We start from the raw sequence: 21953 nt of genomic DNA on the forward strand, positions 1-21953 counted from the left end.
AGCATTTCATTTTCAGTTTGCCACCAACAATCTAGAGTCCATTAAAAAGGTTACGTATAGTTCATTCTCTCTTGGATTGAAGCCTCAAACTTGAACTCCGTTCCACAGCAGCCTGCAGGAAGCAGGAAAGGGACCAAACTTTGCCACGCTCCTTCGTATCTCGCTCGTTTTAGATGCAGACGGAAGGAGAAGGGGCGTGTGGTCCTCAAATTAATGGCTCAAAAAAGGTAAATTAATACATCCAAATCTTGTCTTACGCATGTCTAAATCTGCCCGCGAGCCTGCATGCATGTATTAGATATATGTACGTACCTTGCAAATTAATAATGACGAGATGGATCACTACTGTGGGAAGGAGGTGCGTAGTTTCATGGATTCAGCCAGCCTTGTATTGTGGCCGACAGAGCAATGAAAGGCTAATTTACCATGTGCAACATGCAATGGCTTGCTTCCCACAAGGGCGCAACTTTTATTATCCTGTCTAGATTTTTCGTCCACGAGGCTTCCCACAAAGCCACAAAACAACAATCATTCAGTATATGTTACTTTGTGAAATTCTTTGATTAATTATTTATCAAAAAAAAAGTCATCCAATATTGAATAATTAGTTTCTTATTGTCAGAGACTCATCATCGTCAAAATCGATAAGATCATTACAATATCTATCATATTACTAACTATTGTATTACCCTAAATTATGTAACCGTAACTCTAAATATCATAAATACAGAATAATGGGAAAGAAAAGGGATCGTGATTTGATTCTAGCGGAAAAAAAAAAAATCTTAACACTAATTTTTTGTTTATTTATAGAGTAGTGTTATATATAAAATTTTTTACAAAAATAATGACGTATCATAATATGATTAGATAGTTAAAAATTAAAGATAAAATAATACTTAATCACATAATGATACATCATTTTTATGCATATAATATTATTGTTATTTATGTTCTTGCACCCAAATTTCTAAAATTCATCTTACTTATCGGTGGTACACGCATTAAATCCAGCAATGTGCTTGCAGAACTATCGTTGCAATGGGATGAGAGTGGCGCTTTGTGCTCTGCTGTGAATCTAATTTCCATTGTGAACTTCTGCGAGGACGACGAATGTATATTCACTTTTGTAGATATACGCAACAATTGACGTACAATCGCAGTCCTACTGGTGCTGCTTGAAACATGAGGCATTAAGTATTACAAATTTTATATAGATTTCTTTACTTGAGTCGAATCACTTCTTTGAGATTAAATCGATTATATTAAGTTAATAAAATTTTAGATTTAATAACTGATCCTAGAACCAATATATTAATTAAATTAAAAATTTTATCTTAATATATTTATTTACAGTGAGATTTAGACTTACTCTCTTTTGGACATACTTTTATCTTTGTGACTCAAACTGTTCATTAAATGCGATAACGACCATTATGTCAAGAGTATAGTCGAGGTCTTGGCTGCTTCGAGGAAAGACGTGCGCTCTAGATGCAGCCAAAGTAGTTTTCAAACCTAGCTAGCACCACAAGGCTACCGGACCCATTGTTAACTCTTAGTCCATTAATATGCAAAGGTGATGATCCATGTGTCCCCCACTTGCCTAATTTAGATGTGCATATCTTTTCAAATATGAAAAGAGAGAATGGAGCAGTAAATAATGTGCTTCCAACCAAAGTTTTTAAAATCGGACCGGGATAAAAACTATTTTAAGTACCTATTTCGGTCGGACCGGTTGCCTAATATGCATGTGCATAATATCTTTTCAAATATGAAAAGAGAGAATGGAGTAGTAAATAATGAGCTTCCAACACGTGAGCCTAATAAGCTCCTCTTGCTTCTATGTTTTTGGATTCCATTTCATAAGCTACGGGTGTTTGGTACGAGGTTTATATGGTTAAAGATACTCTGAAATTAACGGTTGATTTTTGGGGTGTACAATTGTTTTAATATTGATATTGTTTAATATCAAAGTTATTTTCATATTTTTCAATTGTAATCGTATGATATAAGTGGTGATATCAGACACTGAGAATATAGTGTTCGTCTTGAGTTAACATGAAGTTAGGTTGCATGTGTTAGAATTTCAAGTGTAATAAATAAGAGTGAATTGTGGTTATATTGAAGTTTATATCATTTAATGTTAAAATTATCATCGCATCTTCTAGTTGCAATCGATTAGCATGGAGGGTGATGCTAACATTATGTTCACATACAATATTTGACCGGGTCTAACAGAGTTAACATACAACCAATTCATATGGACACTAAGACTGCATATATTAAAATCCCAATTATAAAGCATGAGTCTAGGGAGTACCATGTAATTGCAAGGAGGTGGAAACTGTTTTAAAATATACCTCTGCATCTTTGTTCTTGTATGTACAAAGCCAAACTCAATTTCTGGTTCTGAAAGCTTTCGACTTTGTGCTACAGGCAAACTATTTCCTTCATTTTATAACCTCGTGAAGGAATCTCAAGAAGTGATTCTTCTGCAGGAACTCCAAGTCCCACCCACATGATCGAGAAGATCGTTTAATTGTGCCCTTCTGGAGCAACATCAACACATGAACGCAAAAAGTGCAGATGCTTTGCCAGTAATATAATCCAGAAGTTGTAAAAGTTTTTACCGTTTGTTCTGGCCTTCAGATCAAGTTGAAACTAAATTGTATTTTCAGAGATGACGTGGAAAGCGATGGGTCGGGGATGGCTATCCTCATCCCTGTCACCAAAAAGTTGGACATATCCCTTTCCTTTTCAATCCTTACTATGGAAATTACAAGAAATCCTTGTCTCCCACCCTCAGGAAACAAATTTCTCTCTATCCTCTCCGCTTCTTTGCCCCCTCCCCCTCCCCCTCCCCTCCGTTATACGTATTATCATAGTCTTGACACAGAGGTAAATTATTAATAGGAATTACAAGAGTGATTGCTTTATGATGAAGCCCCCTATGCTCTATTCAATCCCTTACAAATACAGTATCGGAGTATGCCTAATACAAGTGTAAATTCAAAGATTTATTCATATTCTAATAATAAAAAATAAGATGATTACATTGATTGTATGATCTTGATTTAATAGAAAATAATGACTTTTCTCCACATACACGAGATGAAATATAAAGATTTCTATCAAGTAGAAATTTTTTCACGGTCTTTGAGTAATAAATCTTCTACCAGTATCCTAATTTGATTTACGGATAAATAACATGCTTAATTGTTAACCGAAAAACTTATTGAGGGCTCTTAATAAATAGAGGTGGTGGAGCTGGAGTGAATGAATTAAGTTCATATATGTTTTGTGGACGAGGAGAGCGATGTGGATTGCTAATTTCTGTAAGTAAATGGTAACATCAATTTGTTTCAGTAGTTGTTGAATTCAAGATCATGCTCCATGTCCATGGCCTCTCTCAGGTTTTGTTGTTAGTCAGTCTTGGAAGAAGGCAAAAGTAATCAATCTCAAAACATACAAATTTTACGTGATGTGTTTACGCCCACGGAACTGCCCTTCTTTGATTAGACATTGAAAAGAGTCAGTCTAAAAACTCTTGGTATTGTAAATTAGGGTTTTTCTTATATAGTAAAACTTAAAATACAAATGTACGACAACTTAATTTTCTATCTTGCTAGATATAATGTGCATTTTATCGATAGAACACCCTTTCACATTTCAACCTTATTCTTTCTATATGGAACAAACTCGTTCTCTCTCTCTCTCTCTCTCTTGCATTCTATTCTTGAATCAACCATTGGAACCATTAATGTGTTTCTAGATTCGATGATGACAAATTCTTTGGAATGATCAATTTTCTCTTCTAGACATTTCAAAGGCTAAAACAGTCATGCTTTGTTACTTCATTGTTTGGAATGCGTACTCACTTACGATGGCATGCCCATTCCATCAATCTTAGAACTTTAAATGAACAATTTTTCAAATATAAATCTCATTTTAACCAGTTTTAACTATAGTAACATTTGATGGGCTTCATGCCCAACTTTAGGCACTTTAGGTATTAAAGCATGTTTGGTTGAGAGATAAATTTAAGGCGAGAGCTTGATTAGAATATAAAATATTTAGCTCGAATTTAAGTTTATTTAAAATGTTAAACAATGTCATTAGAGAATTGTCAATGAGATAAATAATATTATTAAAAAAATAAATAATATCGTTAAAAAAACAAATAAACAATATTATCGACAAGATAAATAAATTGGCTTGGGTTCGAATTCATCCCTAGTTAGGTCTTAACACCAGTCAAAAAAAAAAAAAAAACCATGGCCAATATCATTCTCAACAATATACATGAACTCAACTAACAGATTATTAGTAGAACGAAGGATTGAATTAAAAAAAAACCTAATTACTTATAAAATATTTAGAAAAATGCCGGTCATAATTAATCTAGTGTATGTTGTTTACATTTAGAATAGAAATAACATTTTGGTTTATAGTTTCCAATTTGGTAAAAATCAAACTTCTTATATTGATGATTTATTTAACTTTTACCATTATATATCACCCTCATACATTTATTTACTGGCCAAATCTATGAAAGAGTGGTTGCATGTCTCTCTTCTCTTATCATAATGTTCTTGAGAGCTGAAAAAAGCTATAATTTGATTGGAGCTTTCAGTATAAAGTGCAATGGTATCATGTGATGGAAGCCAAACCCTCCATGTGCCCCATCTAAATTAATAAGTGGATGTGACATACTTGATTTAATAGTCCCATCTAGATTTTGATCGCTTTGACATTTCTTTCGTATTTTATTGATATAAAGCTTGTGTAATTTTAGTTCTTGAAAGATTACTCTAGGTGATAGCAACCTAACAACTAACAAAAAATGATTTTCAAAAGGTCAAAGATTAGAGGAAAGCTTCATGCCAAAGTAATCGAATAATCGAAATTTCGAATGCTAAGATTAGTAAAAATAAATTTCATTTATCACATAACCGTCAATATTACATTTTGAAGATTAATATTAAATTATAAAACAATAAAATATATTTTTTCTTATATAATTATTTTAAATAATTCAGGTGACTTTCACGTGGATCATGTGTACCCATAGCGTCTGGCGATGCATTGCTTACAAATATGCCTTGAACCATGAATCATGGAGAATTTGATGTAAGATTCAGAGTTCTGAAACTTCTAAAATCTTATCCACTTTCTTATAATTCTAGCTCACCTTCACAACTGCCGCACCATTACCCCTTTCCTCTATAATCTCCGCCTTTCAAGCCCAAACTTCAATAACTTCTTCATCTGCTTTCTTCTGCTTCTTCTACATTCAGGCCTTGTTTGTGGTGTCCGCTGTTTGGCAATGGCGGACAAAGTGAAAAAAATCTTGTCCAGGCCCATTCAGTTAGCTGATCAGGTGGTCAAAGCGGCAGATGAAGCCACACCCAGTAAGCAAGATTGCGCCGAACTCAAATCCAAGACGGAAAAACTCGCCGCACTGCTTAGACAAGCCGCTCGAGCCAGTTCAGACCTTTACGAGCGTCGTCCCACGCGCCGGATCATTGAAGACACCGAACAAGTCCTCGAGAAAGCACTGGCTTTAGTCCTCAAGTGCCGCGCCAATGGATTAATCAAGCGCGTCTTCACCATCATTCCCGCTGCTGCGTTTCGTAAAATGTCGTCGCAGTTAGAGAACTCAATAGGAGATGTTTCGTGGCTTCTCCGTGTATCCGCTTTCGGGGACGACCGTGATGATGAGCACTTAGGCCTCCCACCGATCGCTGCTAATGAGCCAATACTTGGTCTGATATGGGAACAAATCGCTATTCTGTGCACAGGCTCGCTTGATGCCAAATCCGACGCCGCAGCGTCGCTTGTATCGCTTGCCCGTGGCAACGATCGGTACGGGAAGCTGATTATCGAAGAAGGTGGGGTTGGGCCGTTGCTGAAATTAGTGAAAGAGGGTAAGTTAGAAGGTCAAGAAAATGCAGCCAGAGTCATTGGGCTGCTTGGACGGAACGCTGAAAGGGTCGAACACATGATCCACAGTGGAGTTTGCTCAGTGTTTGTGAAAATCCTCAAAGATGGACCTATGAAGGTACAAGCTGTTGTTGCGTGGGCTGTTTCTGAATTGGCAGCCCATTTTTCGACATGCCAGGATCTCTTTGCACAGCACAATATAATTCGGCTGCTTGTTGGGCACCTGGCGTTTGAGACTGTTCAGGAGCATAGTAAGTATGCCATTGCCAGTAACAAAGCTTCATCTATTCATGCTGCTGTTGTTGCTAATAGTAAGAATTCTAAGAATAAGCCTCATGATGAAGATGATGAGCACATTCAGGTTCCTCATCCAATGGGAAACAGAGATCTGAGTCAAATGCATAATGTGGTTACAAAAACAATTGCAATGAAGGCTGGTTCAAAGGAGGTTGAGAAAGTAGGGAATGTTGAAAATCAGAGCAACAATGTGGGAATTAATGGTTTTTCAAAGCAAAATCATCAGTTGCAGCATCAGCAAAATCTCTCTCTTTCGGGGGTTAGTTCAAAGGGGAGAGAACTGGAAGACCCTGAGACTAAGGCCTACATGAAAGCGATGGCAGCAAGGGCCCTTTGGCATCTTGCCAAGGGAAATTTACCCATTTGTCGAAGCATAACTGAATCCAGAGCATTGTTATGTTTTGCAGTTCTTTTGGAGAAAGGATCCGAAGAGGTTCAATACAATTCTGCCATGGCATTGATGGAAGTCACATCAGTGGCAGAGCAAGATACTGAATTGAGAAGATCAGCATTCAAGCCCAATTCGCCCGCCTGCAAAGCTGTTGTTGATCAGCTATTGATTATCATTGAAAAAGCGGATTCTGCTCTTCTTATTCCTTGCATTAAGGCCATTGGGAATTTGGCTAGGACTTTCAGAGCAACAGAAACAAGGATAATTGCTCCATTGGTTAAACTTCTTGAAGAAAGAGAAACTGAAGTTTCTAGGGAGGCTTCAATTGCGCTTACAAAGTTTGCCTGCAGTGATAATTATCTGCACAATGATCACTCCAAGGCAATTATAAGTGCTGGAGGGGCAAGGCACTTGGTTCAGCTTGTGTATTTTGGAGAACAAATTGTTCGGTTATCAGCTGTGGTTCTTCTATGCTACATTGCAATGCATGTACCAGAGAGAGAGGAACTTGCCCAAGCTGAAGTGCTCACTGTGCTAGAATGGGCATCTAAGCAGAGCTGCATGTTCCAAGATGAAATAATTGAACCATTGTTACAGGATGCTCGAAGTAAACTGAAACTTTTTCAGTCCAGAGGTTCAAGGGGATTCCATGGATTCAATCAAATTCAAAAGTAATTTGTTGTTTCTGTTTCATCATTCTGATTAAGTGTACATAAATGTAGATGTTATCCTGTAATAGTTTAGGAGTATATTCAGTCCATAGCAAAGCAGCTTCTGCTACTTTTTTGAGCTTTTCCATTTGCTAATGTTAAGTTTCATGGCTCAACTCAAGCCACATCACACCAATTATTAGTTTGGGTATTTGTCATATCAAATTATTTGTTTATTTATAATTTTTGCTTTTTATTTGGAATTATATGTGCTGGCTTTGGCAGTTCGAGACCTCTTATGTTTCTAATAATGGTTGTGGTTCACATTATTGGTGGCTGATCACTAGGAGTATTTACGGCTTAGTTTGTACAAATCAATTCAATATGAAACTATAATTCAGACAATTTAATTGATTTGTTTATTTGATGATACTATTTATTTTATCAACAACCATCCAAATGACATTAAATATTTGATAATTTTGATTCGAGCTTGTCTTGGGCTCATATGAGTCCACCTTAGTAGCCAGGATGTGGAGCAATCCAAAAGATCAGGCGGGGACAGCTTCTATAACATGATCATTTCACAAAAGGGATCAAAGGAGGAAGTATAGATTTGGGAAGGGGAACTTATAATTTGGAAGTCCTTATTTTTATTTGTATTTTTATTTTTTTGCAATTTGCAGAGCCGGGATTTTATTTCAGGATTGGCTTGTAGCTGTAGTTGGAGAAACATTGACCACTACTTATATTTGCTAATGAGTGGTGATGGTTACACTTGAGTACCAATTTATTATCGTATGATAGTATATTATTTTATCTTTAATTTAAAATTATTAAAAATATATTATGACATATTATTATTTGTATACATAGTTTTTTTATTGATCGCTTATCCAAGTAGATCTGCTTGGCTACCAGATCATGAAGATGGGTTGCAAGTTGTAACCATTAAGCTCTGCATGTTGCAGCTATACTTAAGATGTGATTAACCATTTTATAGCGAATAACTATCAAGATGTGTTTTTATTTACAAAAAATTAAAAATAAAATTGTAATAAATTATGTATCCAAAATAGAAAATATTTTGTCAATGGGTCAAATTATTGGATTAAAATATTATAAATGGTATCATAACTATGTCAAGTGTTCTCTTGAGTAATGGTGGAATAAACCTCAAAACGATGTGAATTTTATAAATGGGGCAAATATAACAATTTTAGACAAATCTTATATCAATAAAAATATGAAAAAGACATTAAGTATGTATGAATATCATACATCACTTGACGATATTAAAATAAGATTGGTTAAATAGTCTATGAACTTCTAAATTGTCAAAATATAAATTGTATATCGATAAAATATAGAAGAAATGCAAAGTATATATAAGTATCACTTCAAAAATTGTAGGATAAAATTGGTTAAATAGCTAATAAACTTTTAAATTATTAAAACGCATTTTGACTTGTGAAATCCAGTAATCTAAACTGTTAGATCAAGATGTATCAGCATTATCACTTCACAGATGAATTGGTATATTAATAGAGGAAATATCATGGCATGTTTGTGAGCCAAAGTATAAACTCCATATATTACATAGGACTCTAGAGCTCACCACAGTTGTGACCCAAAATGTAATACTATAGCAACAGCAAAAGCGTTGGCTAGTATGGCCCAAACCCAATTATTTGAATCAAGTAAAAGCTATGCTCATTTGGGCACTTGGAAATTTCAACTTTGTGGCTGTTCACCGTTTCTCTTCTTTCCCTTCTTACTTCCAGTCCCCGCATGTAAATCAAATATGTAAATGCAAAGAGGACTGAAAAAAAGGATACTGTAGTTAAGGTCACCAATTCAGGTGTTCATATGCCCATTAACATAGCTTTCCAAGTTGGGAACCAAATATCAATAAGATAGTGTGGCTTAGACCACAGTCGTACTTGGAGGAAAATGTGAGAGTCATACATACATCTACTCATAAACTTATCCTTTCATAAGCCACTGCATTGCATTTCTAATCTCCTCCACCCAATTCAATATCCATATTACTCCCTTTCTCGTCTCACTCACAGCCCATTACATTTTTCCTCTCTTCTTCTTTTCCACTCAGTTTTCATGGCTACTGCAGTTAGTGCAGCAGTTTCTCTCCCATCTTCCAAATCTACTTCTCTTCCCACCAGAACCTTTGCTATCTCATCTGAAAGAATCACCTTCAAGAAGGTAAAATTTACGCGCATGTATACGATTTTAATTCTTTGGTAGTATGCTTCATTGCTGAATTTTTAGTTGGCGCTGTGTCTATTTGCCAGGTTCCATTCTTCTACAGAGATGTTTCTGCAGGAGTGAGAGTGGCTTCAGTGAGAGCCCAGGTCACCACCGAGGCTCCTGCTACGGTTAAGAAAGAATCCAAGAAAAGTGAAGAAGGTGTTGTTGTTAACAAGTTCAAGCCTAAGGACCCTTACACTGGCAGATGCCTTTTAAACACAAAGATCACTGGTGATGATGCTCCTGGAGAAACCTGGCACATGGTCTTCAGCACTGAAGGTATCGTTTTCTTCATATTCTAACCCGAAATTAAAGCTTTTCAATTCATTGATTGATTGATATGAGAAATTTGAAGCTTTGTGCTGAATGGACGGTTTAGGAGAGGTCCCTTACAGAGAAGGGCAATCCATTGGGGTGATCGCTGATGGTGTTGACAAGAATGGGAAGCCTCACAAGCTGAGATTATACTCTATTGCTAGCAGTGCTCTAGGTGACTTTGGAGATTCCAAAACTGTGAGCTTCTAATCCACAATTCTTATTTTCTGTGACATTTAAAGTTTACAATGCATGCATAGGTTAAGAGGAGAGGTTTATTCTCACACTTGTATATTCACACCCAATTCAATTCCTCTTATCAGAGGAATGGGGTCATCCGTCTAACACCCGTCACAGTAAACCTATACTCCCCCTCTAATCGCACATTGGACCATTAGTTTAACACCACTCACATCATACCCGCACTCCCTTAAATACAGGAAATAAAGAAAGTGAAACCTCAAAATAAACTCACACTTCCTCTCTAATCATACATTGGGTTATCTGTCCAAAACTAGACACACATTAGGCTATCGATCCAACGCCACTTACAACTAATCCACACTCCCTCAAACATTGGGAGTAAAGAAAGAAAAACCTTTTCTCAACTAGGCTGGATCAGTCCAACAAAGGAATCAAATCAAAACCTCCCCTCAAGTAGGTTGGATTGGAAACCTTCCCCTTGGAGGGATTGTTCTTAAAGCCTACCACTTGTTGGCTTCCACAAAAGTGGTACAAGACCTCTCTCTCCTCAAAAGCTAGCTAGCTAGCTCAAGAGGTGATACTTTCCCTCACACTTATATACACTCACCCAATTAAATTCCAAACCAATGGTATAAAGCCCCTTTCACCACAAAAGCTAGCTCAAGGGCCAAACTTTTTCTCACACTTAAAAATACACACCCAATTCAGTTTCAAACCAATGTGGGATTTGTAAACCAACACCATGATTGCAAATCCATCTGATCTGAGTGTTGTCATGCAGGTTTCTCTCTGTGTGAAACGTCTTGTGTACACTAATGAGAACGGAGAGATTGTTAAAGGAGTCTGCTCAAATTTCTTATGTAAGCATGGAGAGCTTTTGGTTCTATGATTTATTTATACAGCCTTAGAACGCAATATGAATCCCTTTATGGTTTTCAAAACAGGAAGGAATATCCAATAAAAGATGGCTCTAAATTTAACCTGATGGCTCTAATTGTGTTGTTGTATTAGGTGACTTGAAGCCTGGGGCTGAAGCAAAGATTACAGGACCTGTGGGGAAAGAAATGCTTATGCCTAAGGACCCCAATGCCACCATCATCATGGTGCTGATCCTGCTCTTTTGAGTACTAATTTTTTGTCGTAATTTTACTGCGTTGTTTTCACTGAGATTTTTCTTTGTGCAGCTTGCAACTGGAACTGGAATTGCTCCTTTCCGATCATTTTTGTGGAAAATTTTCTTTGAGAAGCATGAAGACTACAAGGTAAAATAAAACTACTTTTAACTTCTAACAATTTCCTCATAGGCACTCGCAGAAGTCAGAGTAAAGAGAAAGAATATGCACGATTTATCATGACTCCACTGGACAACTTATAGCAGAGTCCATAATAATCAATATTTTCGCATCTCTAGTTACAATAAATCTATTTGCTCCAGAATCACTCTCACAGTCATGCAAGAGAGTAATATTGATAATTTGTACTAGGATTATCATGTTTAAACCAAATATTATTAGGATCTTATTATCAAAGCAAACCTTCTAAGATTCTAATTCCTTAGAAAATTTCCAAAACGGTTCTTCATTAGATAAACTCAAAGCATGGGTAGCTTCTATCAAGAGGTAACGTCTAGCAAGTAACCAAATGATAAGAAATAGGTAGTGGATAATTAAACACAGCTTACGGGCTCACGGCATTGCTCCTTGAACCCCTGCCCGCTTACCAGGGAGCAAAACCCCCACCCCCTAACTGGACAGCAGGACCCATATGCACCAGCGTAGTTTCCATTAATTAATATTACGGTCCTATGAGTGACTCAGTTTTTTGTATGATCTGTATAGTTCAATGGTTTGGCCTGGCTTTTCTTGGGTGTGCCAACTGGTAGCTCCCTGCTTTACAAGGAGGTGAACCACTATACCTTCCCTTTCTGTCAATGCTCAGATGCTGAATTTGCTGCTTTGTTTTTGAACTTGAACCGATTGATGTTTACACTCATATTTCATAATGGCACAGGAGTTTGAGAAGATGAAGGAGAAGTTCCCTGTTAACTTCCGGGTTGACTTTGCTGTGAGCAGGGAGCAAAAGAACCAAAAAGGAGAGAAGATGTACATTCAAACGCGAATGGCTCAATATGCAGAAGAGCTCTGGGAATTACTGAAGAAAGATAGCACTTATGTGTACATGTGTGGGTTGAAGGGCATGGAGAAGGGCATTGATGACATAATGGTATCACTGGCTGCTAGAGATGGTAAGAAATACATCTTCTTAACAGATCCTTGCTTGGGGTGGATTCGTCTGAACAAAGCTGGGTCTGGGCCAGCTCGAGATCATATTGAACGTATAATGTGTGTCTGAGTTCAAGTTTGAGTTTATTCGAGCAATGCATAGTATCATTAGAGATTGTCGGAGGTGTGAACAGTATCATCAAAAAGATGAATAGATGGACGAACTAGCCGGTCTCATGCCAAACTATCGAGTTAAAGCTCAAGCTTAAAATCGACTTATTTGATTTGAGCTATAGATTTGATTATATCTAGCTCAAATTGGATCAATCTCTAATCCTCGATAAAGGAATTCAAGCAAGTTATATCTTCGATAATACTTGACTCAAGCTCATTTGAGTTGGCATACAATGTCACAAATGGGTATGAACAAATCATTAGAGAGATCAATAGTGTCACTGGTGGCCAAACAACCCAATCTTGAGCCAGACTACCAAATTGGAGCTTTAGCTTAAAATTGACTTGTTTGAGTCCAGCTAAGGATTTGATCTGAGTAGCTTAGATCAAATCCACCTCTAATCCTTGATGAAAGGATTCAAGTGATTATATTTTTTATAATGTTTAGCTTAAACTGATTTAAGTTGGTAGACAATGCCATTGAAGGGTGTCAACAATACGTCAAATGGATAAACAATATCATTATCAAAGTCAATAGCATAAATGGATGGGAAAACAGGTCAATTTCGAGTTGAGCTACTGAGTTGGGGCTCCAACTCAAAATCGACTTATTCAAGTTGAAGCATGCATTCAATCTGAGCCTCTTCGGATTGGATCCGCCCCTAATCCTGCTGACGTGAGCTATATTTCTGATATGTATTTGCTGTATATTTTCAGGCGTTGATTGGATCGATTACAAGAGACAATTGAAGAAAGCTGAGCAATGGAATGTGGAAGTCTACTAAATGCTTACTTTCTTGTACAAATCACCTCCATTTTCCCTTTTTCCTTCTTCCTCAATCTGTAGATAGTTAATTAATGTGTATTATTCTCTGTATTTTTTCCCCTTTCTTGATGAAGCAGTTCATCTTTCATCATCTCCACAGATTTTTCAAGACCCGAGTGAATATCATGTAGATGCAAAATATTGCAGCAGAATTCAAAATGCTTATATGAGTTCTATTTATATTTTCTCATAATCATAATAATCTGCCATTGAAGAATCTGATTGATTCATATTTATAAAATGCATACTAGATTATTAATAAAGAAACGTCACCTCGTCTTCTGTATTCCTTGTATCTGGAGCCTCTTTTAAATCATCATCTCCAACCTCTTCGCGTTTACAAATTTACATTTCATGCTCAGATATTCCAGTAAAGGCCATTAGCTAGCATACTCAAGGCAAATCTTTTGCTCTGTTGAATCTTTTCTTCGTGGAGAAGATCCAAAAACATGGTACAGATTTCAAAAATATGCCAAGACGCTAGAAGGAGGGCTTGAACCTCCGACCTTGTGGTTAACAGCCACACGCTCTAACCCACTGAGCTATTCCAGCACACACGCTAAGCGGTACACTTTTTAATAAGGATCATAATCCTTTCCAACACCTACGCATATCAATTATCAGCGATTGAGCGCAGAGTCAGAACTTTGAAGGGCACTGAGTTATGGAAGCCGAAAACATCCAGACCACTCCAAAACCATCGTCATTGAGATGGAAAATCCTTCGTCAAGCTCTTTTTCGTCGTCCACTTTCAAAAAATCCGGGTACTCTCCGATCATTTATAATTAGTCTTTCAATGCGGTTAATATTGAATTAGGTTTTTTACTCTTTTTCCAGTCTAAAATCATCGTTAATTTACTCAGATGAAATTATTAGCCGTATTTCACGGAGAACAACTCGCGGATTCAACTTGATCCCCTGCCAATTACTAGATACAGATTCCACCTCTAAAGATTCGCGCGTGTGTTACACGCTTCCTGTAACTGGCTCTCCCAAACTTTTTCTCACGTGAGTTCATTCTGTGAAATCGAACCTGGAATATTATTTTATTATATGTTTTTCGTTTCAAAAACAAATGTTGTTTTTGATTTAGTAGAACGTTTTGTGATAGTTTCTCTGATGGAATTTTTACACAGCCAAAGAGTGGACAACCATGCTGACCTTGGTGATTTTGAAATTTGTAATAGATATAATATTGATAACACAGGGATTGTATGTAAGTTATTTCCGCTTCTGCTATTAGCTTTTCTTATTTAAACATCAACTATCAAGATTTAAATTTTATCGTCTAAGCAAAAATTTGATATGTTTTTTGCTTGGTAGTGTAGTTTCATTCTTTTGCACTGTCAATAAGTATTACTTTGTGTACTAACAAAAACATATTACTATGTGATTGGTTGTTATTTTATCTTTAATTCAAAATCATTTAATCACGTAATGACATATCATTGTAAGTACACATATTAATACTCACTGTTAGTATTGCTGCTGTATGCTGGTAACCTGTTATTTTCTTTGTTAATCATGGTGTGTCTGTCTGTTGTTTTAATATTTTCTTTCTTATGCAGGTCAATGGCCATCAGAAGATGTTCTTGCCTTTTTCTGCTTGTCAAATGCAGAAATGTTTAGGTTTCTTTTCTACCTTTTGCTTATCTGTGTATTTTAATGACTAAAGTTCTCTAAATCTTTTCTTTGCAATAACATTGTTTGCATAAATTTTAATTCTTCAGGTCTAAAAGAGTTATTGAGCTTGGATCCGGCTATGGTTTAGCTGGACTTGCTATTGCAGCGACAACAGAGGCATTGGAAGTTGTAATATCTGATGGGAATCCTCAGGTGGTTGATTGTATCCTTTTAATTAGTCATGCAAGCCATTGGTTTGTGCGGGAGATTTGGTATGTCCTGTTAGATTCTAAAAGGATAGAAAATGATGTTCAATAATATGATTTCAGACTATTTGGAGGATACGTTGCCAATTTCTTTCCCTGTGTATGCAGTAAAATGAGCTTGCTATTACCAAAGAAAAGTAAGTTGAAGTTGTGGTTTGTATGTGCTCTAGTTGATACACAATGCTATTACAGCATTTTAATTAAGTATATAATAATTTTTTTAATTGTACTTTTTAACTTTGGACAAATTTTGAGGCAGCATTTTTAAACTAATCAAGGACCCTTGGTAGAAATTGTGGGTGTTATTGTGGTAAAATAACTTGGTAAGAATATGTGAGGACTCCTGTATGGCAATTTTTGGCTAGTTTAGATAGGTCACTTCATTCTAACAGTGCAGGAAAGTGGTAAGGCATCAGGGGTTTCGGGAACGAACTTTTTCTACTTTCAAATTAGGTTCAAGTCTCACTTCCTGTAACACTGAAGCAACGTTATACTGTGAAATTTACTTCATGTTTTTCTTATCAGATAAAAAATTATGTGGCTATAAAGTGAAAACTGAAGCTACTTGTTTGGAAATAATGGTCATCCTTATGAGACATCTAGATTCACAGCAAATTTAGATTCCTTAGGCATTTTGGTTGAATTTTGTTCTCCAAACTTAAGTTTTTATCCCTTTAAAAGTCAGATCCACCACTGTCTGTGAATGGAACTAAACCTAGTCTTGTCGGACTACTATTGAGTCTTCCTTAGTGCTATGAACACCTACAATTTGGGTTGGCCTATTAGTAAGCTGAAAAAAGGTATGTAGTATGGTATGCAACCAGTTGGAATAGGTAAGTCTTACGTTGGGAAGAAAATGAAAAATGAAAGGGTAGATAATATGTTGGGTATCCACCCATTTGAGCATGGTGGGCTCTTTGAAAGAAGTCAGATCTTTGGATTAAAACCCAAGTGGACCTATGGGCTAGCAAAAAATAGCTAGACCCTGTTTTGGGCTAAGCCAAGAAGACCGTGACCCAAGTTTAGATAGGCCACCACAAGCATGGCAAGTGTCAATAGGAAGCCTTAGTTGTATTTGAGGGGGAATGTTGGAATATGTCCAAGATTGATTTAAGTCATTTTAACAATTGGAGCCCCAAACATGTTAAAGCTCAAATATATTACAGCCCAATTTCTTGCACAACCCATTTGCAAGTCAAATTAAGGACTTTGAAATTGTTCAGATATAATTATGCTAATTTAGATTATATTTTATGGTAATTAATTGGACAGTTAACTCTTGAGCAGTAAGCCAAGATGGTTTGGCAATCCAAGGATTAAGTTTTAGTGCTGGATATTGTAAAAATTTCAGGACATCAAATATACTCGTATGGTCAAGTATTTTCTGTTAGTGTTCATCTTGAGATGTAATTAGTCGGTAGGTAAATTATCACCCAGGTCTTGTCATTGATTTTGTTATAGCTTGTGACGTTCAGTTACTTATGTTGCTGGAAGTGCCAGTGATCAGTGATTCTCAGTTGATAATTTTCCCCCACCATAATTTTGTAGTAGGTTGCCTGGGTCACACTGAAAGCTCGTGTTTTTTTTTTTGGTAAGTAAAGCCTCATGGTTGCTTTGTTTTATACTGTTTGTTATAACTACAACCCATTGTATATATTTGTTTTATTACTTATTTATATATTGTGTTTGGTGTTAGAGATGTACCTTGACATGCAGATATTCAGCTTAACATAGATTCTAACTCTGAAGCATTTGGTAGCACAAAAGTGAAGTCTATGACACTGCACTGGAACCAGGAAGATCTTTCAGATTTATTCAACTTTTTTGACGTCATTGTTGCAAGTGACTGGTAATATCTGTTATTTTATATCCTATCCATTTTATCACAATATGCATCACTCTTCACCTTTTTCATTTCTGTACAAAGCAAAGTGTTTTTTCACAAATGGATGTAGTGATCATATACCTCAAGTTACTGTTCAATATGTGTCAATTGCTTTATAGTGCCCTATTAAATAATCTTTTTTTTTCTTGGGATAATGATGGGCTGGATGACTTTTTTTTTTTGTTTTAATTGATTTTTGGTAGTGGGGACTAGTCATACGGGTTTAAACTTCAGGTGTAAACAATATTTCACATCCTTGTATCCATCTGATTTCTACCTCATTCTTTATATCAGTCACTTTTTTCAAATTGAGTTTGTGAGGATGATTAGGCAAGCAAAGCAACTTTTTTGCTTTAATTTTTAGACGTTGAGATGTCAAGATGTCTAAGTCCTTTTCACTTGTTTACAAATTGCTTATTGCCTGCTACGTGATACTTGTTGCATGAACTTGTATGCATGATTCTTTTATAAGCTTCTTTTCTCATTTGCTACTTCTCTTTTCCTTGTTTTTATTATATTTAACTTCTATAATTGAGTTATCAAGTGTTTAGTGGGTAACACTTGTTTGTCAACTACAATTTTTAATGGCCTGTGGGTTATCAGATATCTTAGTTTTCTACGCTAACTGACAAAAAGTTCTAGCATGTAGTATGCAATGCATGTACATACACATGTGAGCAACCACTAATGTTATTTTCTGCTTCTTAGATAAGTTTATCGACTTTGATATTCTTGACATGTCATTTTGTCAGCACTTTCTTTAAAGAATTCCATAAAGATCTTGCTCGAGTAGTAAAACTCTTGTTGAAAACTACGGGACCCTCAGAAGCTGTTTTCTTGAGCCCTAAAAGAGGTGACTCACTGGCTAAGTTTTTAGAAGAAATTGAAGAAGATGGTTTGCATTTTAGCATAACAGAGAGTTACGATGACGAAGTTTGGAAGCGTCATCAGATGTTCATGAACGGAGACGAATCCTGGCCTAATTACAGTGAAGATCATTGCTTCCCATTATTGGTCAGAATTACTCTATGAACACGTGGAACCCAGTCGTTTTAATTATTTTCTGCTCATAGTTCAGGCTTAGATGCACTTCTTAGGGAAACTTCATATCTAGTTGACCTAAGTGAATATAATGTACACTCTTTTGGCCCATATTAAGGGCCCCTTTGTAGTTCCTATTGAATGGACCTGAAATACGGGCGGATTGCACATGGGTGTTTTCCAAAAAATGATTATGGGTTTTACCGTATTTGTGTAAAATATGTTTTTTGCGAGGTATATCCTGGGTTACCTAGAATAATTTTAAAAACAAAAAATTTATTTAAAAAGCTTTCATCCTTGTCCACGATTTCCTTCCCATCTCTACATGCAAATACCCATTAACCTTATTAATATAAAAATTTGAAATTTCTCCCGAGGCCGTCTCTTCCCTTCACGGCACGATAAAATTCCACCTGATCTGGTTTGTCCGTGCCTATTTTGTCCTGGCTGCTACCCGGTCCATCCTTCTTTCTAGGCTTACTACTGATTTATGGTTTGCCAAGTGGCATAGAAAATGGAGTCTAGATGTTACCGTGGTTTTTGTTTTTTTAGTTAATGTGGTTGAGTGGTTAGGACCTTTTAGAGGGAAGAATCCTTATCTCTGGTCTTTCAACGGCTACAAAAGGTGTAGCCGTCAATGAGTAAACAAAGACCCCTCACTTAAAGAACGATGTAGAGAAACGTCAAAAGCTATTTGATGCTGTCTTTGCTGTGTTGGTGGGTCATCTAGACTATTATTTATTGGTTTGTGAGGCTTTTGTTTTGTTTTTTTTTTTCTTTAGCTATCAGCTCAGTTTGAGTTTGAGTTCGTTTTGTTATTAAAACAGCGTTATTTTAATATATATTAATTAAAACAATGTTATTTTGTATTGAATTTTTTAAGCTCATGGGTTTAACAAATTAATTATCCCTAAAGTTCGAATTCAAAAATATTGAATTTTCATGCGCGAGTTTATTTGAGTTGAGCTTGTTTGAGCCAAGTTTACAAGTTCGATTCAAATCCAATGTATCTAAATCTAATTGTTTACATTATTTATAACTCGAAATTATTTAATCATATAATAATATATTAATTTATTAATATTCAATCGTTTGTATATGAAATATTATTGAAATAATATCACGATTAAATGTCTCATGATTAATAAAATTTTATTATGAGACTCAAAACATATAATATCAAACTATATTATATCTTGCTTCAATGAACTTATGGATTTGCCATGGAAAGCTTGAACATGCTTAAGGAGCTTGAGCAAGAACTAACTTAAAAGGTCCAACAAGCTTGAGCTTAGTGTTACTTGACTTGATGAGTTTACAGTTTGGGTGGAGTAAAATATCATAACCCTTTAAAAATTTCCAATCTTGTAATTATATTTTTAATATCTTATTTTTTAAATTTAAATTTAAAAGATAATTAATAAATATATAAGTTACAAGATTTAAAATAATTTTATAAAAAATAAACGGTTAAAAATAATATTTCAATTAGAACTTGAATAGTATTTGATTCATTTGTTTCTGTATCGAGCTCATGGAGTTCAAACTCTCTCTCTCTCTCTCTCAAAATTATTTTCTTCTGTTCGATTTGTTTGTGCTTTTAACCATTAGTATTTATTAGTAATTATCAGCAACAGTGCATATGGTATTACACTTTACAAACTTAAAAAAAAAAAAAAAAAAGCAACTTTGAAAACAAAAAGAAGGATGCTGTGTTTTCTAAGCATCAATAATGAGAATATGCCTAAACGATAACCTGATTATTGTTTTTTTGACAAAGTTTGTGAACAGATAATTTCATCAGCAAAGTTTGATATTTTAAGGAATTGTTATTTTTCTTAGCCAGGATCATTACGAAAAGAGTTATCTCAGTTTGAATCTATAACGCTGCATGAATGAGTTAATCTCAAATTGTAGTTCTAGCTCGACAATCAGATCAAGATCATTTTATTTGTATATCCGTAATACTGTTTATCCTTGTCAACGGTACTAGTTATCCCATCGATTACCCTTAGGGCTGAATTCAAACCAAGCCGAATCAAGTTCGAGCTCGGTTCGGTTCATATATGAACGACTCGAGTTTGGTTCGAGCTCGATTCGATTCGTTTCAGACTCGTGTTCGGCTCGACTCGTTTTTTCTTATCAAAACGACGTCATTTTTAATATATATTAATCAAAACGATGTCGATTTATATAAAAAATTTTAAAAAAAATATATACTGAATCAACTCGAGCAAGCTCGAGCTTGAGTAAGCCAAGCTTGTTTCGGGTTCGATCGAGCCGAGCTTGACTCGATTCGGATCCAACCTTAATTACCCTATACTAACTCAAATAAATTTAAATTAAATATTATAAATTTAATTTATATTCGAATCAACTCAAGCTTCAATTTGATTTAAATCGAATCTACCCTTGACTAAGAAGTTGTTGCGTAACTTGATGAAACACTTTTGTCTTGTATCTTTTTCTTGCATTTTAATCAACCGCAATTAAAAAACATTTATAGTGTACTAGTCGTGCGAAAAACACTTGAGGGGATTTCAGTTTCACACCATGACATAGCCCAACTTTGATGGACAAAGCCAATACTTATCAAATCAACCTACAATTATATATTTGTTTAATCCAAATGGATGTGTCATCTTTTCGGTGGATTGATTCGAGATCAATCTAAGAGATCATAACCCAGATATTCGATATCGATAAAATTATGTTTATTTAATTTTTAATATTTAATTATGTAATTAAATAATGTGTTATTATGTAATCAGATTAAATAATGACATATTATTTGAGTATTCAATTAATTATTTAAAACTGAATACATATGATAATATATCATTTGAATATTTAATTGATTATCGAAAATTAGATATACACAACATTACTCTTAGAATATTACCAGTTGTAATGAAATTAATTAAATGGGTATGCCCCAAAACGATAATATCAATATCTTGGCATGAACTTTGGAAGAACATATAAATCTCATATAGGAAGCTTGTAGATTCTATGTAGGAAACAAATCATACACCTTGCACCACTATATTGCGGCAATGAGATTGGAAAACTTAAATTCATACAAACTCTAGATTGGAAATAATGAAATTAAAGAGTTTAAAGTTATATAAACATCACTTGCACGTGGAACGGAGTATACGACCACACTTTGTAGTCTCAATACTTATGTTACAATACCATCGTCACACTATTATAACTAGGAGAAATGAAATTGATATGAACCTTAGAAAAATTATATTTCAAAAACTAGTTGTTAAGACAAGAGGGTCTAAAACCAAATAAACTATACACCCAAAGTTCAAGCTTTCTAATGTGAAATCCGAATCTTATACCCTACATTTCAAATCGTAACAGCTTTCTGTGGCCTATCCTACCACCATCGACAAACTGGGGTCATTTTAATTTCCTTGAAGGATTGGTCCTCATAAAGGAACTTTTGTGATGACTGTTAGGAGAAGCGTCAAAGGGCATGAATAGATTGCCAGCAATCACCTTTTTTATCTTGAAGAAAAGTAGGTTTGTTTCCTTCTGTACACAGTCATGGCTGATGCCCCACACACAAGCTGAAGAATCAACTCCAACAACCTTTACCTTTTTTTTTTTTTATAACCGAATGCTCTGTTTGTATTTGTTGGATAGATAAATTCAAGATATAATGACTAGATCTACAATCATTACATCAGATAAATCAAGATTTTATAAGTGTGACAGAGACTCAAATCTAAGTTTTCACCTTGAAAATTTTTATATTCTACTAGTTTTGTTAACGGTTTAAGATAAACAGCCTTCACCTTCAACCTCTTGAAGGTCATAGTCCTTTGGACGGC

At 35.4% G+C, this 21953-nt stretch overlaps 3 protein-coding genes and 1 non-coding gene across 4 annotated transcripts; 3 read left to right on the top strand and 1 right to left on the bottom strand.

Moving 5' to 3' along the window:
- Positions 1-5080: 5080 nt before the first annotated feature.
- LOC123198854 lies at positions 5081-7499 on the top strand. The gene has a single exon (XM_044613646.1). The coding sequence runs from the start codon at positions 5327-5329 to the stop codon at positions 7304-7306; it is 1980 nt and encodes a 659-aa protein (XP_044469581.1). The 5' UTR covers positions 5081-5326; the 3' UTR covers positions 7307-7499.
- Positions 7500-9183: 1684 nt separating this feature from the next.
- LOC123199054 (ferredoxin--NADP reductase, leaf-type isozyme, chloroplastic-like) lies at positions 9184-13483 on the top strand. Its single transcript, XM_044613864.1, has 9 exons — positions 9184-9504; positions 9594-9828; positions 9929-10062; positions 10850-10928; positions 11080-11171; positions 11253-11330; positions 11907-11969; positions 12079-12313; positions 13182-13483. The coding sequence occupies exons 1-9, from the start codon at positions 9400-9402 to the stop codon at positions 13247-13249; spliced, it is 1089 nt and encodes a 362-aa protein (XP_044469799.1). The 5' UTR covers positions 9184-9399; the 3' UTR covers positions 13250-13483.
- Positions 13484-13649: 166 nt separating this feature from the next.
- On the top strand, positions 13650-18342 carry LOC123199055 (calmodulin-lysine N-methyltransferase). The gene is made up of 7 exons (XM_044613865.1): positions 13650-14054; positions 14154-14298; positions 14427-14506; positions 14859-14919; positions 15021-15136; positions 16896-17028; positions 17817-18342. Exons 1-7 carry the CDS (start codon positions 13955-13957, stop codon positions 18094-18096), a joined length of 915 nt encoding a protein of 304 aa, XP_044469800.1. The 5' UTR covers positions 13650-13954; the 3' UTR covers positions 18097-18342.
- On the bottom strand, positions 13769-13842 carry TRNAN-GUU. Its single transcript has one exon. It is a non-coding gene; the product is annotated as a tRNA-Asn (tRNA).
- Positions 18343-21953: the final 3611 nt, after the last annotated feature.

This window comes from Mangifera indica, chromosome 16, assembly GCF_011075055.1.
Source record: "Mangifera indica cultivar Alphonso chromosome 16, CATAS_Mindica_2.1, whole genome shotgun sequence".
NCBI classification, from domain to species: domain Eukaryota; kingdom Viridiplantae; phylum Streptophyta; class Magnoliopsida; order Sapindales; family Anacardiaceae; genus Mangifera; species Mangifera indica.

Coding starts and splice junctions, on each gene's coding strand:
- LOC123198854 (XM_044613646.1), top strand. CDS start 5,327: ATGGCGGACAAAGTGAAAAAAATCTTGTCCAGGCCCATTCAGTTAGCT.
- LOC123199054 (XM_044613864.1), top strand. CDS start 9,400: ATGGCTACTGCAGTTAGTGCAGCAGTTTCTCTCCCATCTTCCAAATCT. Junction 10,929..11,079: donor AGTCTGCTCAAATTTCTTAT/GTAAGCATGGAG, acceptor TTGTTGTATTAG/GTGACTTGAAGCCTGGGGCT. Junction 11,331..11,906: donor AGAAGCATGAAGACTACAAG/GTAAAATAAAAC, acceptor TGATCTGTATAG/TTCAATGGTTTGGCCTGGCT.
- LOC123199055 (XM_044613865.1), top strand. CDS start 13,955: ATGGAAGCCGAAAACATCCAGACCACTCCAAAACCATCGTCATTGAGA. Junction 14,299..14,426: donor TCTCCCAAACTTTTTCTCAC/GTGAGTTCATTC, acceptor ATTTTTACACAG/CCAAAGAGTGGACAACCATG. Junction 15,137..16,895: donor GAATCCTCAGGTGGTTGATT/GTATCCTTTTAA, acceptor CTTGACATGCAG/ATATTCAGCTTAACATAGAT.